The sequence below is a fragment of the Gadus morhua genome, chromosome 4, assembly GCF_902167405.1.
Source record: "Gadus morhua chromosome 4, gadMor3.0, whole genome shotgun sequence".
NCBI classification, from domain to species: Eukaryota; Metazoa; Chordata; class Actinopteri; order Gadiformes; family Gadidae; genus Gadus; species Gadus morhua.
This window is the reverse complement of record NC_044051.1, coordinates 14127288-14144689: the sequence shown is the minus strand read 5'-3', so window position 1 is coordinate 14144689 and position 17402 is coordinate 14127288. Positions and strand designations below refer to the sequence as shown.

Here is a 17402-nt window from a genome sequence, read left to right as displayed (position 1 = left end):
TTACACACACGCATTAAACATCATTCCTAAAATACACTGACTGACAGACAGACGGACTGACCTGATTGTCAGGGTGACCGCTAAAGAAGTGCATGACATCCGACTGCCCCCCACACACAAACACACACACACACACACACACTCCACTCCCCTCCCGCCTTCATCAGGCCCTGATCAACCTATTGATTTCTGTACTTTTCCAGGGCAAAGGCAAAATGAGAACCTATTGGCTTCTGGGAGAGAAGACCGACGTGTATGTCATCTGAGACGCTTGCTGATAATGAGGCAACGGGAGCTGCCCAGCCCAGGGACAACAACAGCTGGGCCCGGCCCCTTCTTTATTTGTTCTAGAATAAGTCCTTATATCTGTCCTCCCCTGCAGAGTGCAAAAGTCAACCACACGTGTGACTTTTCACATAGAAATAAACTTGGGGAAATTGAAGGTATGTTTATTACCTGCGGCAAAACTTGGAATGGTAAAAATATATATATATATATTAAAAAAGTATTTGTAAAAGCTGTTTTTTGTATGAAGAATCTTTCTGTATTGGAGAGAGAGGTACTTTTGAATTATAAATTCATATTTTTTGTGATTTCTAGATTTAAGATTTGTATGAATAAGGTGTTTGGGAGTCCATCATGTGTTAGTATCTCCTGGAACATGGGGGGGGGGGCACAGTGTTATGATCGTCAATGCAGAGATCAACGTTCAACAGTGGTGTTATACAGTACAAGATATGTGTGTGTATATATGTATATCCAAGATACTGTAAGATATTTTGTTCAATAAACCTGAGTAAAACATGAATTTGTCCACTTTCAAGAAACTTTCCTGGCCCACTATGAAACCAAATTTGTCTAAATGTAATTCTATACCGAGTCCAAGGGGATGTGATAACCCGCCAACCCAGCCCCTGTGGTGTCCCTGAGAATATCTGATGATGCCTTCCCCTGGTAGGAGGAGGTATGGAGGCTGGTAAACAAGCAGAGCCTGAGCATATGAAGCTCATGTGGGGGCATCTCTGGGCCCGACAGAGCTGCAGCCGCTCACCCTCCACAGTTTTTTCTGGTGAGGACGACACCGGAGCCATGGATACGTCCTACGCTAATATTAGTACTGCAGCGATTCATGTCGTCTGCTGTATTTAATGCGGGGAGGGGGATCGATCAACTGTGTTTGTCGGGAGCATTGAGAATGCAAAGTAATTCCATCAAACGGAATCTACCAAAAATAGGCGGCAGGGGGATCTACATGAGAAGAAAGATGGTGTGTGTTGTGTGTGTGGTTATGAAGTAAGAAGGCAGCTACTGAGACACACAGCGTCATGCCTGGTCTCCGAGGCCTACCGCTGCGATGACATCCCTGCTCATCAGAGACATCTACAGTCCACCGTGGGCCGAGGGCAAGAGCCCTGCAGCGTCCGTCTGTCCCTGTGTGTGTGTGTGTGTGTGTGTGTGCTTCCTTGTGAGTGAGTGTGTCAAGATCTGTGGGCAGGCTTAGGGCACATGTCTCCCTGTGTGTTTGTGTGTGTCTGTCTGTCTGTCTATCCCTGTGTGTGGGTGTGTGTCTCCTTGTGAGTGAGTGTGTCAAGATTTGTGGGCACATGTCTTCCAGTGTGTGTGTATATATGTGTATCTGTATGTGCGTGTGTGTGTGCGTGCGTGCGTGCGTGCGTGCGTGCGCGTGTGTGTGTACGTGAGTGTGTGGGGTTTGCGGCAACAGTGTGTGGGCAAATATGTTTTAATCTCAGCAGGGGCGCAACTTTTCTGCACCTGCATGACTGTAATTACCTCCCACTCACCCACACACACACAGGCATGCTGCTCACGGCTCGTAATGGTCGAGAGAGCGTGCGAGAGAGAGAGAGAGAGAGAGAGAGAGAAAGAGAGGTTTGTAATGGTTGAGTGAGAGAGAGAGAGAGAGCGAGAGAGAGAGAGAGGTATGCATAGAGATGTGCGAGAGCAAACTAGGGTCACACCTGGATACTAAAGGCATGATAAGTGACCTATAAACGTATCACAGCCCACCAGGCTTTCTAAATACACGGGAACGCAGTCTCTCTGCACAGCGTCTCATATCTGAGGCTCTCTGGCAGAAAGATAAGGAACAAATTCAAGTGTGCATTGCGGCTTAACTACCTGGGATCAAAATATATAGATTCGGAATCACGGACAATATGAGGGTTTCTTCGTTGATGTCATTAATTCAAGACCTTTTCCTCAAACGCACGCCATCTTAGACCAATTAAAAATAAAGATAATTTCACCTCTCATTTAGTATACAGCTCATAAAGCTCCGGCATTCGGTATGACGTAATGTAAAATCCCACTACTATTCTAGCACCTTGTCTTTCCTTAACACTGAGATAATCGTCTGGTTTGCTTTTGGGCGGGAAATACATTGATATAGACTAAAATGGCTTGGTCGCCATAGCTACCTGCCTCCATACCCATCGGAGCATGAAACAATGGATCATCGATGCTCAGCGGCGAGGCCCTGTGGACTGACAGGAGCGCCCATCTGGCTGTGTCATTCACTACCTCGCACCCCTAGCCTCCATCTATATATCTGACATGGAGCATAATGTACTACATAACACACTACCGCCTGTAACCCATTATCTCTTTGAGCTAATGATCTTAGTGTCAGTTTGTTCAATAATAATTGACTCATTACATGTAGTAGTCTCTTTGAACATCATCGATTTGCTGTGTTTAATGTTAAAGCCGGGGACGGCATGATAACAGACCGAAGCGTAAACAGGACAGATACACGGGCAGGTTAGTAGCCTATCTATTAATCAAGTAATTATCTGGGAATTTATGAAAGTAACCGTAGAGTCTAGAATTTCTCATGCTCTCAGAGGTGCTCGTCTTTTAATAACTCAAAGTGTTCGTGAAATCGGATAGCCATCATTTGGTTTTCTGTTTTATTACCATGGCATGTTACAAATGCTATTTATTTGTTACATTTCGAAAGCTTTGTTCTGTGATGCTATAAAGTTAACAGTAGCGCTCCCATTGGCAGCAGTGAGATGGTTGAAGTTTTTGTGGTGCTCATCGCTATATGTCCTTTTCTATGCTTATGATGGGGTCTGGGGAGGGGGGGGGGGGGGGGGGTTACTGGTCATTTAACTGCTGGGTTATAGGGGTGCTGAATTGAGCGCACCTCTTGAAAGGGCTGTCCGTTGTTCGAACTGCAGTCGTTCTCTGAAAACAGAACAACCAAAACAATGTTTCAATGTAATTCTACTTTTGCAGAATTTGCTGTAGCCTTTAATTCTGCCGCAAACAAAGAAAGTTAATCTTTGACAATCAGCGAGTCAAGCATCCGTTAAAGAATAGAATCGCAAGCAGCCAAGTATGAATGTGCATAAGGGGGAGGAATTAAAAGAAAAGAACAGAAACAGAAACCTAATCCTCACAATTCAGGCTGGCACTTTGGTTTTGGAACTAATTCCAGGGAGGAAGATGAACTTGCACATACAGTCGATGAAGCATGTGCAATCTAGGTAATGCATCATGGGAAGAGATTACCTTTATTGATGAATGGAATGGAAGAGAGAGGTATGTTGGATCTTGAAGCTGTGTTTGTGTTTGTGTGTGTTTGCGTGTGTGTGTGTGTGTGTGTGTGTGTGTGTGTGTGTGTGTGTGTGTGTGTGTGTGTGTGTGTGTGTGTGTGTGTGTGTGTGTGTGTGTGTGTGTGTGAGTGTATGTGCACATGTTTGTTCGTTGCGCGTGCGTTCGTGCGTGCGCGCGTGTGTGTTGTGGTTTCTCTCGTGACAGACCTGAATGTGCTGATGGTTCTCGCTCCAAAATGTAATCGCCTGGTCGCATTTGTAATCGTGATTCTGTTGACGAGAAAACACAAGAACGTCGGGAATTGGATTTCGCTGATTGCACCGACTAAAGTCCATTATAGGAGGACTGAAAACATCCCACTCACAGAACAGTGAAGAGAATGTCAGCATGGCAAATCATAATGTTATCCTTGTTCGCTTTTTGTCTGCACAGTTTGGCTTGAGACGTGAGATTGGAAAGGATTGGCAAACTGTTGCTCAGTTTGGCGCCAAAGTAAACTCCTTCTAGGGAATTAGGATGAACATTTACTCAGTTCAGTGACAGTGCCTCTGTCACTTAATTCATGAATACACACTGCGCAATGTAATTTGTATTATCGCGGTCATAAAGATTTGCTCCAACATCTTTTGTTTGGTCATTCGGTATAGTTCTTCAGCTCCCCCTGAACAATTTGTTTTAACAAAATATTTGAACTAAAGGGATGGCTACAGGGGACCGAATTATAACCACAGCAAAAAGGTCAATGATCCGATTTCCGATACCTTCGTGGTTGTGGGAGGAAGAGGCACGAATCCTCCACCGGTGAAATCCCTGTGTGTGGTGGAGGAGAAGTCTGTGGTGGGAGTCACAGGGTTGAACTCTGCATGCACCTCCTCACTGCAAACACACAGGCCAGAAACAAGTAGTACTTCAACATCACAAACGGGCCCGAAGGACAAGCACTGTGTGTATTTTGTGATGATTGGTGTGTCAATAGCCTACGCATACAAACACACAACAAGTAATGGTTGTGCTTTATGTACAGAAAAGCACTTTGTGTAAATGTGTTGACTCGTGAGCACATGTAAAGATGTTGGCGCGGGGCCAGAGATGGGTTTTTAAGATAGCTCTGGCAATTTGCCGCCATTATCAGTGCCAAAACATCCCCTTTTCCAAATAAGCCATTTCAAGTGATTGAGTATTCGTCTTAAAGGGTTTCAAGGGTTGCAAAATAGATCTGGGCCAAGGCTGTTCTTAGAGGCAAAACATCTAATAAAGGGTTTGGAAAACATTTGCTGAAAACATAAAAATTAAAAATATAACCTTATTCTCTGAGTGATCAATTTAGCCAGAAGTTCTCCTCTGATACCTGCAACGCAAAGAGGCCCAAAAAGAGATTAAACTGAGAGAAAAGAAGGTGATGTTTATTTATTATGCTAATAAATGCTGTTCATCACTCAAGAGAACGACATCTCCCCAGCGGTTTGTCCATGAACAGCCTTATTATATATAACGTGATATACGACACATATGACCAACGTACCGCGCTCCCTCACCCCAGGGGCCACGGGGGGCGTGTAGGCTGACTTCAGGGAGGTGATATCTTCCATTTTGCTCTCCAGATTCATTGAGAAAATGCCCCGGTGACCGTCTCTCTGAATCTGTTCTTGGGACGCATCGTCCGCTAAATCAGCTACTGCCCTCTACATGGACACACAGACACACTGCTCATGGCTTTGTATGTGTGTGTGTGTGTGTGTGTGTGTGTGTGTGTGTGTGTGTGTGTGTGTGTGTGTGTGTGTGTGTGTGTGTGTGTGTGTGTGTGTGTGTGTGTGTGTGTGTGTGTGTGCGCGTGCGTGCGTGTGTGTGTGTCTGCAAGTACATGACGTTCAACAAATACTTGTATGATTAAGCTGCAGGTTCTTGTAATATGAATAAGAAACTGGAAAAATGCCACACACACAAACACATGCACACACAGACAAACACACATGCCGCACAAACTTAAAGGGTCAACTTTTTTTGTTTTGATTTTTACAGATTTTAGGAATTGTATTGCGAACAATCATTGATAATTGACTGAATTGATGATTAAAATGCTTATGATTCACTACGGCGAAATACGCATATGCGCTATACTAAACATACTGACCTCTTCCACCCAATTGTCCAATAGACACTTTCCAACTTTCTTCTCCATAGCGGCAGTCGAAGTCCTCGTTGTCAATCAATCCATTGAACTGGTAAACGGACCGCTGTATTAGAGGCGCGTCTTTGCGATAGCAACGGGTTAGAAACGAAAACAAGAGAATCGACGAGCACCGCGAGCCGGTCAGGGACGACCTGTGGCTGTGGGCACTGTTGTCCGGCGGATCACCATGACAACGCCTTCTCGCTATCACATTCCTTATGGAAGTTGAAACAAACTGCCCGCCAGCTCCACACGTGTCGGCGGGTTGTTATTCATTACTCATGGACACGTCCCCACTTGTTCCCCGTACACCCACGAGATGAGATCGAGAAGATTGCTTTTTAAAGTAGACGTTTTACTTCCACTTCTATGTGTATGTTGACCCAGATACACATGTAGGTGTAACTCTTAGCCATGAATTAGGGTGGCATTGAAATGTTTATTTTATCTTCCAAACTTGTCTGAGAACATGAGGCAAAATATTCATATATGAAAATCTGCAACTGATGGCTGGTTACTCACATGCAGAATTACCGACTTCAGTATTTTCTATTCAAACAGTCATAAAGGCCTGATATAAGAGAGGCTACTTTTTGTGAATAAGTCGAATGTTCTTGACTTGTGATAGGCTACTGATTTTACTCTGGAGAAGGGTTAGAGGAAAATATGACAAGGCCCTTGATTGCTTATAATCAGCGTTTTTAAAGTAGGCCTTGGCTTGATTACGGTACATTTGATTTCGGTCCATTCTGAAAATGATTCCTCAGAAAAGCGCTATTTTTTTTTCCCTGTAAAATAATGATGATGCACATTCCTTACATCTCAGTAAAATTCTGTGGACAGTTTGGATGACCAATGTATTCTCTTTTATGTCCGATTAGATTAGTTCCAGACACTTCTCTTACTGCAGCCAATCAAGAGAGGACCTTATTACTTAGCTTTACTTTGTGTAGCACATGATAGTCCAGCACATAGCAGACATTTCCTATATTGAAAAACATCAATATCTTTGTGTCCGTCTCTTTTTATTTTATATTAACCAGAATTAAAAAAGTAGAGCAACTTCAAGTAACAAAAGTAAATGGGGGCCCGATGCTGTGACACATATGATTGTGGTTCTCTGGTATCATCTGTTATTCTGACATGATGTGACCTCATGGAAAATGTTGACGACTATTTACTCTTGACGTTATGGTTACAAAATCTGGACTCTCAAACTCCTCCCTAAAAAAAAAAGAAAAAGATTTACGCAACCGAAGCCATTATTCAATCAAAGTATCTTAACTCTGTGCTCACTGTGAGGGGTAAAAGGAAGTGGATGACATGTTAATACGACAACTTAAGCTTAAAGTGGTGGGACGTCACACACACACACACACACACACACACACACACACACACACACACACACACACACACACACACACACACACACACACACACACACACACACACACACACACACACACACACACACACACTCACCTCATATTAAAATTTGTACGCTAGTGTTACTGGGTCTGGGTTTGGTTTCATAGGGGGATTATCAACATGCCGTGGATAAACACGTTTCTCCTAAGACCTATCATGTCACACAGCCGCAGCTAGTCCTGCTCTCCCCTCTGAACGAAAGCCCGGAGAGATAATGCTGCTATTTCTGTGTTGCAGTTGTGATTACATGTTCATTGACCAATCTCCATGGCGACCAGCGGCTGCCTCTGCAGCATATCTATTGATGAGCTATGTAGGTGTGTCTTTTTTTTGTTTCTTTCCTTTTCTCTTTTTCCCCCCAGAAGCCCTTAGAGGCTGAAAGTACGGCTTTGCCTTTGTGACTGGCCTGCTATTAAAATGATGTGAAATTCCTCTTGTCAACGAACGACTGTCTAGGTATTGTGTTGGATGTCTCTATTTCTGCTATGTAATCCGAACATACTCTGATGTTCTTCCACAATATTTGGACTGCCTCTTTTTAATCGTTCCCCCTCACTTCAGTTGTTCCCCATCGGCTCATATTTTGATGATCATCCTATTGATTTGTATTTGCTGCTGTGCATTAATCGATATAGAATAACGAAATGCGTTGAATATAGGTTCATGGGTTCACGTTATAAAGAACCTGTGTTCAACCATCAGTGTCATAAGAGTATCAGCCATTCGCAAGGCCGTTCCCTCTTAACTTTGCATTTGCATGGAGCATCTATCTGGTACTGAGAGTAGGAAGGGGGCTCTGGGGGGGGGGGGGGGGGGGACTGCCTTTGGGATGCTGAGGGATCTCAGGGGGCAGCTGGAGCACAAAGGGGGGGAGAGACTAAATGGACACAACTGAGATGGCTAAGTTTAGATATGGGGTTAGAGATGGTTAACTTTAAGAAAGACGGCTACGTTTTGATGTTGGGTTAGAGATGGTTATGTTTTGCTGTTAGGTTAGAAGTGGTTAGTTTAGGTAGTAGGTTAGAAGTTGTTAGTTTAGGACAGGTAATAGGTTAGAGGTGGTTTGTTTAGGCAATATGTAAGAGGTGGTTCGTTTAGGTATAGGTTAGAGGGGGTTCGCTAAGGTATTAGGTTAGAGGTGGTTAGTTTAGAGGTGTTAGATAAGGTATTAGGTTAGAGGTGGTTAGTTTAGAGGTGTTAGATAAGGTATTAGGTTAGAGGTGGTTAGTTTAGAGGTGTTAGATAAGGTATTAGGTTAGAGGTGGTTAGTTTAGGTAATAGAGGTGGTTAGTTTAGAGGTGTTAGATAAGGTATTAGGTTAGAGGTGGTTAGTTTAGGTAGTAGGTTAGAGGTGGTTAGTTTAGAGGTGTTAGATAAGGTAATAGGTTAGAGGTGGTTAGTTTAGGTAGTAGGTTAGAGGTGGTTAGTTAGGTAATAGGTAAGAGGTGGTCCGTACAGGACCTAAACGACCCACCTCTTACCTATAACATAAACCAAACACCTCTAACCTACTACCTCAACTTTAGGTAATAGTTTAGAGGTGGTTAGTTTAGGTTATAGGTAAGAGGTGGGTCGTTTAGGTAAAAGGTAAGAGGGGGTTAGTTAGGGTATTAGGTTAGAGATTACATTTGACTCAGCTCGGGTGCGAGCAGCTGCGTCCGCTGTGTCAACCGACCACTCACTCTCCCAGGTCTGTGCGGACCGTGCATAGGCCCTGTGGCAAGACGACCATAAAAGCTGAACAAGGAAGGAGGAAGGAGAATGGATTGATGGATAAAGGGATTGATTGAATAATGCATGGTTGGATGGATGGATGAAAGAAAGAAAGAAAGTTTAGATGAAGTTTTGGAGGGATGCACGGACAAAGAGGCAGACAGACTGACTGGTTGAATCGATAGATAGACGGCTGAACAGATTATAAGTGGAAAGGGAGACAAAAGAACCTTTAATTAGTCATTGAAAGCAAGAAAACGGAGACACGTTCCGAATGCGGTAACTGCTGGACTTTTAACAGGATCATAGCTTAATCTGCAGCTCTGTTGCATTCTAGTGTTTGACGTGTGGCTGTATTGATTTAGCTGGAATAACACTGCAGTCTGGGCTGTCTTTTACTGTGTTGTTATAGAACCCAGCAGGATGTGAGTCAGTGTCTTTGTTAAAAACATGGCATATTTTCACACCCCTACCAGCACAATCACTGCACACACACACACACACACACACACACACACACACACACACACACACACACACACACACACACACACACACACACACACACACACACACACACACACCTTGAGATAATTCCTGCATCCTTGGCCACATGGATGGGTCTCTCCACCTCTCTTCACTTTCTCTGGTTTCCAGTAAAGGAAGAAAAACAAAGACTCCCTAATTGTAGGAAGTTGACTTTCTGACCGTGCCTGCTGAAAAAAAGAAGACAAAAAGGAGTGAAACATTAGCATTGATTGACATTTTGTACAGAGGAATGAATTAAGAAATTGGAAATGTGAAATCTAGGGCAACATTTTTTTTTTTTACATTTTCTGGTAATGGTTCTAGCTGCATTATGTCTCATGATTATGCATGTAATTCTGAACACTATGCATAACCTCGTTGATTCATAATTCGTTTTTTTCAAATTCATGTTTTTTCAGAATGAGATCATGAGAACATGTAGTAACTCGTGCATTCGATTCTAGGAAACATTCACAATATGTATTTGTAGTGTGTATTAAAAAGAAGAACAACGTAACAGTTTGCTACTAGGTCTTTAGAGAGACTAGGTCTCTACATTTTTTCAAGCATAAATGCGGGATGTGTTCAATTTGTGACGCTTTACATGCTCAACAACAACACCGTAATAAACAGAAAATGAACCGTGAAGTGCTTTAGAGTGGCAATCTCAAAGATTTTCAAAGTAAATTTCTTTCACAGAATGAGGTAACATAATGGTGATGGAGCCTATGACCCACTGCCTTTGGAGTATTATATACCATTCAACAAACATGTTGTTGATGGCAATCAACCCACTTTCGCCATTATTACAATAAATCAATTAAAATCATAGAGCACTATAGGCTCACAGGGTCGCAGTGTATTATGTTCCATATAATCCTATGCTCCAAAAAACATCTTAATTGATCCGTGAAGAGTTTTTCCCACAACAATACCGTTGTGGCTCAAAATCCCTTCCACAAACACTCCAACGTTTCAAGAATTCTGTTCGCTTTGTGTTAGCCTTCCAATACCCATCTGAAGAGCCCTGATTGAACGAGGTTCACCACAATGCCACGAGAGGATAACTCATTTCAGGGAACAGCTCCTTCCACACAGAGGGCCACAGGTGAGTAATGCACCCGTGTTGTTTTAAAGGGCAATGTTTTTTGGATTAATGTCTTACCCTTTGTGTTGCCCACCCCTCCAACGAAGTCCTACTGTTCCCCGACGCATCTGACCAACGTACCTCCAAGCTCTGAGGCGTGAACTCGTCGCCGGTCTCCACCAAAACACTTGAGAGTCTCATCATCCCCTCCTTCTAAGTCTTTGAGATAATATCCGGTTCTCCGCGGGGAGGAACGCCGACGCCGACGCCGAAACCCAAGCATGGTCCCGACCCGGCTAATCCCATAGGTCTGAACGCTATAAAAGCCCGTCCGCGAACCACCGATGTTCAGAGCAGCAACGCCAGAGCTTCACCTGCCTCATCTCCAGCCACCTGCTAACCAGCTCTCCCCCCCCCCCCCACACACACCGGGAAAAACAGATCCAACCGAGAACCACCACTACCGCCACCGCCATGAGACAGTCCGCCGTGATGCCCTCCCTCTTCGCCGCCGCGCTCCTCTTCCAGTGCTACGCCGCCGCCGCCGCCGGGCCCCTGAGCAGGAACGTGGACGACGGCGACGCCTCCTTGGAGCAGGACACCCTGAGCTCCTTGCTCCTCGGCGAGGAGGCGGCGGAGCAGTCCCTGGCCGGCGACGACCCCGCCGTCACGGTGGGCCGAAGCGGGGGTCCCAGAGTGATCGTGATGATGGCCGACGCGGCGGTGCTGAGGAACCTGAGGGCGCTGGACCGAGGGCTGTCCTACTACAAGCAGCAGCAGCAGCAGCAGACGAAGGCCGGGGACGGCGGCCTGACGCTGGAGCGCCGGGAGCGGTTGATGGGGCTGGAGCCCGGGATGGCCCTCCGCAAGCGGGACACCATGAGGTGCATGGTGGGGCGGGTGTACCGGCCCTGCTGGGAGGCATAGACTCTGGGCGGAGGCCCTCTCCTCTTTCATCAGCATCATCGTCACCGCCGTGGACTCCGACACCTCCTTCTCCGACACCTCCTTCTCCGACACCTCCTCCTTTTCCTCCACCTCCACCTCCCCCTCCTCCACCTCCTCTTCCTCCCCCTCCTCCTCCTCCCCCTCCTCCTCCTCCCCCTCCTCCTCCTCCACTTCCTCCACCTCCCCCTCCTCCCCCTCCTCCTCCTCCCCCTCCTCCTCCTCCTCCTCCACTTCCTCCACCTCCCCCTCCTCCACCTTCTCTTCCTCCCCCACCTCCTCCTCCACCTCCCCCTACTCCTCCTCCACTTCCTCTTCCTCCCCCTCTTCCTCCTCCTCCACCTCCCCCTCCTCCTCCTCCACTTCCTCTTCCTCCCCCTCCTCCTCCTCCTCAACCTCCCCCGACTCCTCCTCCTCTTCCAGGGCTCCTGCTCGTCATGGTCTGTCGGAGACTTGGAGACTCACTGGTGACTTCTTCACGCAAAAAGCCTGCCTCATTTTGACACGTCAAATACAGAATACTCGTTATATACTCGATATGAGTCTGCAAATAAAAGTAATTTCGTTGTACTTTCTGTCTTGTTCTGAATTTTTTGATGAATTCATGCTCTGCAGCCTTCGGTAATGACCAAAATGTTCAATTGGAAACTACGCAAAAGCAGCAATTAGCTTCATACAATGTGCAAATTACCGAGCGATTGCTACAAGGCAGGGGAATAATACACACTTCATCACTTCATCTCTTTGGTTTACCATTAGGCCTGTGATCATGCAATATTACTGCTAGTCAATAAGATGTGGTATTCAACCGTTAAGTTATCGTTGAGAGTTAGGAGAGTGGATAGATAGTTAGGTACCATAATGTATGCTAGATAAGGGTATGGTAAACTAAATTAAGGTAAGATAAGATATACCTTTCTAAATAATATCAAACAAAAAGATCATACAGACATGGTAAATAGGCCTGAAAAGCCAGCTTACTCCAACACAGCGTAGAAATTAATAAACCTTTCAAAATGCACCCTCACATGGCAAACACTATGAAATGGCAAATATGATGCCTCTTTTAAACCAGCACTCCACATGTATGCACATGAATTGATCTGTATTTATGAGTGTTGTTTGTTTCAAATTCTTCGGTAAATAAATGCGCTCATCAGTCGTTGTGTGATTAGGTATCTTATTCATCCAGATGTGCCTGTGTTGAAATACGAATGAGGTTTAAGCGATCGTGAGCTTGTGTAATCAATGTAAAATATCTGTCAAAACGTCCCTCAGTTCAGTGCACATGTGCGTTCAGCTGGAAGAATTTAATAGAGTTTGACCTTTATGGTGCTAAGCCAATCAGAGGTGGGTATTAGCTTTGCGGCATTGTATAGACACAGTTATTAAACACCTTAAGTTGTTGCAATGGACAGATGATCTGATGTGATGCACTCTTTGATCAATGACCATCAATTGAGAAATAACATTATTTGCTTCAGCTTTGACAAAGAATACACATTTTCTTTCACAACATATACATAACTACATGCATTGGTGAAACATGTCTTTCCATGTGAATGTCAAGTTACAAGGACTGGGCGACAGAGAACTATTGTTTATGTGTTTGTGGGCACAGCTCTTTGTCATGTTAAAGTCATAACAATTATATATGTTCTTCATATAAAGAAGCACAAGATAATTTCTCTAAACTTAAAACCTTTATTTGGTTGAAAATACATCAGCTAGAGAAAAAGGAACTATAAAAGAAATGAAAAATGTTTTTAAACACAAGACTATGAGATCATAAATACCAGAAAAACTGCACAAATTGGACGCCTTGCGTCGCAGTCAGGTCCATAATGATCGCTCTAAAAGCCTTAACTGAAATAAAAAGAACCAGTTTTAGAAGATTGGCCTCTTGTGTAAAGCTAGCAGCAGCAACAGCTACTCACACTGTCTTTTTAACGCATGATTTCATTAAAGCGGGCGGTGGAACCAATGCACTTGTGACCCAACACAGCTGTTCTATGTCTGGCTTTAAACACAATCTCCCTTTCGGCCAGATGATTGACGACCATTTATGTGTTGTCGTCTTCTGTTTGTTTTTTATTAAGTGGATTTGTGGTTTAGTTGCTTGAAAAACAGTTTCAAATGTTCCTTATCTTGCTTATTCCAGCCCGTTTGCAAGTGACTGAGGGACGTTGGCTTTGATTCCTGCCTGCAAATTGTTAGTTTGGTTTCACAACAGTTTCCGCGGAACATAAACAATGATTCATGATTTTATTAGCTGACTTTGAGATGTGTGTTTAGTACACTTTTTGGACATTTTCAAATCGTGTGTGGTGGATACATTCCTTTTTCGTTATTTCAGGTTTGATCCGGCTGTACAACCTTTAAGCATATTAAGAAACTATGAATTAATTAATAATAATGCGTGTTTAAAAATACAATATTTTTAAACACAACTTCTTGGGCCTGTTGTAATGTTTATTATTTACAGTAAAATATGAGGTAGGTTTCTAATTATTATTATTTTTTGTCTAAATAACCGATGGCATAAAGAAGATAGCCCCAGACAGTTAACTGATGCACTGTTCAGTCCAGTGACTTTGACACCCAGGGTTCAAAGTACCGGCTCCACTGTAAACGCATCTTCAATTCAGTTCCCATAAGCGAGTTCAGTTGTGACGCATCAACTCTACAATAATAAAAGTCCCAGAAAAACAAATCAGCCAATATGAGGTTTTATTATGTAATAACCTTGGGACGGAGTCATCTAATGCAAACTAATGTACACAATGTATGGGTTTGGTTCTCCATTTATAATATATGATGGCAGCTCTCCCCCCACATTCCTTTCCAATGTAGGAACAAATAGCCCAGGCTCTTGAATGGCCAATGGGCCTTGTTCACCGAGTGGCCATCTTGGTTCTCCACCCATTGGATCATTGTGTTTCTAGCAGTCTAGCCAGCTGAGTATGGCTAACATCTGGAAGCTGTTGAACAAAGAAATAAAAACCCACACAACTTACTACCAAGTGATATTTTGATTACAACCTTTCTTATCTTACCAACAATTTTCATTTTTCAGTTTGAACTCAAATATTAGTTCAATATATAAATATCTTTGTGCTTGATTGATGACCCCTAATCAAACCTATCTGTAAACAATAACATGATGATTGACTTAAATGATTTCAGAAAAAGTATTAAAAGAAATTGGTTTACTTGTAAGATAAACAATGACGTTTATGTGCAAGATATTCTTAACATTTGCACATGAAGATGTGTTGATAATAGTCAATTTAACATCAGTTATTATGTAAGCATTATCAATCTGTCTGCCTATTATAGTGTGGAACATCACTGTAGAATAGATAGTATGATGATTGATTAGTTGATTAGTTTCATAAAATTCAAAAATAAAAAAATCACATGGGGTCTGTGAGCAGTGCATATTTATCTCCTGCAGCGTGATATTGCACAGGCTCACTTTCCCTACATGTAGATTCTTCAGCAAGAATAGTGGCTATAAATAGCAAAGGGACGGCGGGGGAAAGGTTAGCCGTCCAATGGAGTTGTCTTAACGGCTTCATTATCTGGAGGTGTCAGGCCTGGGCGTCTGCACGCTTCACAGGTCTGGATGAGGTCTTGATAGGTGAGTGCTTTGGAAGGTGGATGCGGTCATCATGCTATTGGCTGATGGACGTTTCCAGCACATGCTAAAAGGACGCAAGACCCGGCAATCATTTACGGGTGTGAATGATGTGTGAGAACTACTGAAAAATGTATACTTTTAACACTTCTTTTTTATATATATTTATAAAATGTTGTCAAAATTGCTTTTGACGACATTTGTTGAAAAAGAAGGTCCTTTGTACTAGGCTGTCCTTCTTTCCCCCACCTTGAAAATGCTTCTTATCACCTTGGACAAAACCTTTAAATTACTTTTATTATTTAATTTAACAAATGTTATCAACAAATAAAAAAAAAGTATAAAAATAGGTCCTACAAACTATGTGAAGTTACCAGCCAAATGGCATGTCACCTAAGTCAACTGAAAACAAATAAATCGTTCGACTTATCTCTGCTGCAGATTTTCAAATTGGCGAAGCGAACCCTGGACGCCGAGAAATCAGAGCAACAATGTTCCCATTGTTGGCTGTGGTGGCTGGCAGTATGGGACATGTCTCTGACAGCTGACATAGGGGGAAAGAGGTGACCACAAGAGGGCTAATTATAGCCGAGGAGTAGGTCTACCATGGCCTGCTTCCTCCTATGCTTGTGTGTTTATAATCGTGCGTGCAACAACTAGCATCAGCCTCCGTCTGGGTAGCAAAGGGGGCCCAAACTACCCAGCATGATGAAGTGATTTGGATGCTGCGATTATCTTGTTCCAGAGAATCTCAATATCCCCAAATCCCACAGTATTTCACCATGCAGAAGCCAACTGCAGTTCAGTTTCTCTAAGCTGTTGAAGGCAGACCAACTCACTAAAAGGACCAAAACAGAACCGATACAGTTTCCTAAATTTAAAATAGGTTTTGTAGGTAATGAGTGTTTGTGGTATTGCTCATACCAGGGTTACTCTTCAAGAACAGTCACCCCCTTGTGCTCTAGTCCTCCATTACCTGAGCAGACTCTTTGACCTTTAACAAAAATGCCAATGGAATATCAATTTCTTTGTAGGAACAAAGCCAGTAATTAAGCTGACGTTTATTCAATATGGACAGGCCCATTATCACCTGTAAAGACTTTCAAGTCACATGTCTACAGTTGAAAATATCTTTCCACAGTGGAAAGTTATTTAATTTCCCCTATATACCCTTATTGGTATACCAGTGGGAATAACAAGACACTCCATAACCGCAAAGCCCTAAACTCAGAAAAACCTTCAGTTTGACTCAGGAATTTGTCAACTGCTTGAGAAGGCCCATGAATACGTAAGAGGGGTCGCCCTTCCCACACATCCAGAACAAAACGACTACTTGTGTTACATTTACACCTGTCTGCCCCATGTCCCCCTCCCACATACATCTCCCCCCCCCCCCCCCCCCCCCCCCCTATCTGGATTATGTATCTCTGGTAGGCCTATGTATAGTAATTGCATACAATTATAATTCGCAATTTGGTGAATTTATATAACGTCAAAATAAAGGTTATTTTAAGTAAAGTCCTATTAATGAACTCTAATGTCCATTCAATGTATTAAAGTTGAAAAGTAAACAGACCAAAAACATAGGCCTATAGAAGCAAAAACATGCATTTGGTTTCCACGTTTAATTTGTGTCCAACCCATTTCTAATTGGTCCAACAGCTGTGTTTGAAGGGAAGCTCCTCTCAGATGTGGCTTCCTTCATGAGGCTATTGATCCCAGAGAGGTTTGTCTGTCAGACGGTTCAGGTTAGCCTTATGGAGACAGTTTTGTTAGCTTTGTGTGACCATCATGGTATTCAAGTTTGCGGTTTGCAATTAATATCAGACCATGGCCGGGCAGCAATTTAATTCCGAATACGGGCACGACCTCACATTATTATTCAGTCTATTTCAGATATAACCGCTCCGTGGATCAGTGGTCTTTCTTCGGGCCCCGCCATTGTTTTTGAAATTCTACAGTCTGTGGCACCCTTTGCTCCATCATCGACTGAAACTCCATCCCCCTAACTCTGATTGGTCCAATCGCTTCAACTTTTTTGGGAGAGAAACTGGGTTCAGACTGACGGTCCCAGAGAAACAGAGATGGAACAGAATGTGAAAGTGAAATATTATCCGTCCTACTGTTGTTTTGCTATCAGTATTATTATCAGGAGTATCAATGACTTTTTAACAGCATGATCTCCCACTGTCTTTAACTGACACCATCCCAGTGCCTCATCTGAATGAGCCCTTCATGTAACCCTTATGGCTACAGTGCAGACCCGGGGACGGACGTGGCTCTCAGTGAACGCAACCCGATACGTG

General features: G+C 43.5%; 3 protein-coding genes across 3 annotated transcripts in view; 2 read left to right on the top strand and 1 right to left on the bottom strand.

Annotated features, from left to right (window-relative positions):
* The window catches only part of npr2 (natriuretic peptide receptor 2), a 41182-nt gene extending 40374 nt beyond the window's left edge, over nt 1-808 (top strand). Inside the window, exon 22 of the mRNA XM_030353336.1 lies at nt 204-808. Coding sequence (XP_030209196.1) covers nt 204-266 — 63 coding nt within the window. The 3' untranslated portion in view covers nt 267-808. The remainder of the gene's footprint in view (nt 1-203) is intronic.
* Nucleotides 809-2686: 1878 nt separating this feature from the next.
* On the bottom strand, nt 2687-5973 carry spag8 (sperm associated antigen 8). Its single transcript, XM_030353340.1, has 6 exons — nt 5714-5973; nt 5105-5264; nt 4885-4930; nt 4344-4458; nt 3789-3851; nt 2687-3210 (listed from the first exon to the last, which is right to left on the bottom strand). Exons 1-6 carry the CDS (start codon nt 5759-5761, stop codon nt 3121-3123), a joined length of 522 nt encoding a protein of 173 aa, XP_030209200.1. The 5' UTR covers nt 5762-5973; the 3' UTR covers nt 2687-3120.
* Nucleotides 5974-10654: 4681 nt separating this feature from the next.
* On the top strand, nt 10655-11518 carry pmchl (pro-melanin-concentrating hormone, like). The gene has a single exon (XM_030354378.1). It carries the CDS (start codon nt 10986-10988, stop codon nt 11436-11438), a length of 453 nt encoding a protein of 150 aa, XP_030210238.1. The 5' UTR covers nt 10655-10985; the 3' UTR covers nt 11439-11518.
* Nucleotides 11519-17402: the final 5884 nt, after the last annotated feature.

What these genes read in the sequence shown, in the direction of transcription:
- spag8 (XM_030353340.1), bottom strand. Translation starts at nt 5,761, where the DNA reads ATGGAGAAGAAAGTTGGAAAGTGTCTATTGGACAATTGGGTGGAAGAG. An exon ending in TGGACAATTGGGTGGAAGAG is followed by an intron (nt 5,265 to 5,713) that starts GTCAGTATGTTT and finishes GTGTCCATGTAG; the next exon opens with AGGGCAGTAGCTGATTTAGC. An exon ending in TTGATCACTCAGAGAATAAG is followed by an intron (nt 4,459 to 4,884) that starts GTTATATTTTTA and finishes GTGTGTTTGCAG; the next exon opens with TGAGGAGGTGCATGCAGAGT.
- pmchl (XM_030354378.1), top strand. Translation starts at nt 10,986, where the DNA reads ATGAGACAGTCCGCCGTGATGCCCTCCCTCTTCGCCGCCGCGCTCCTC.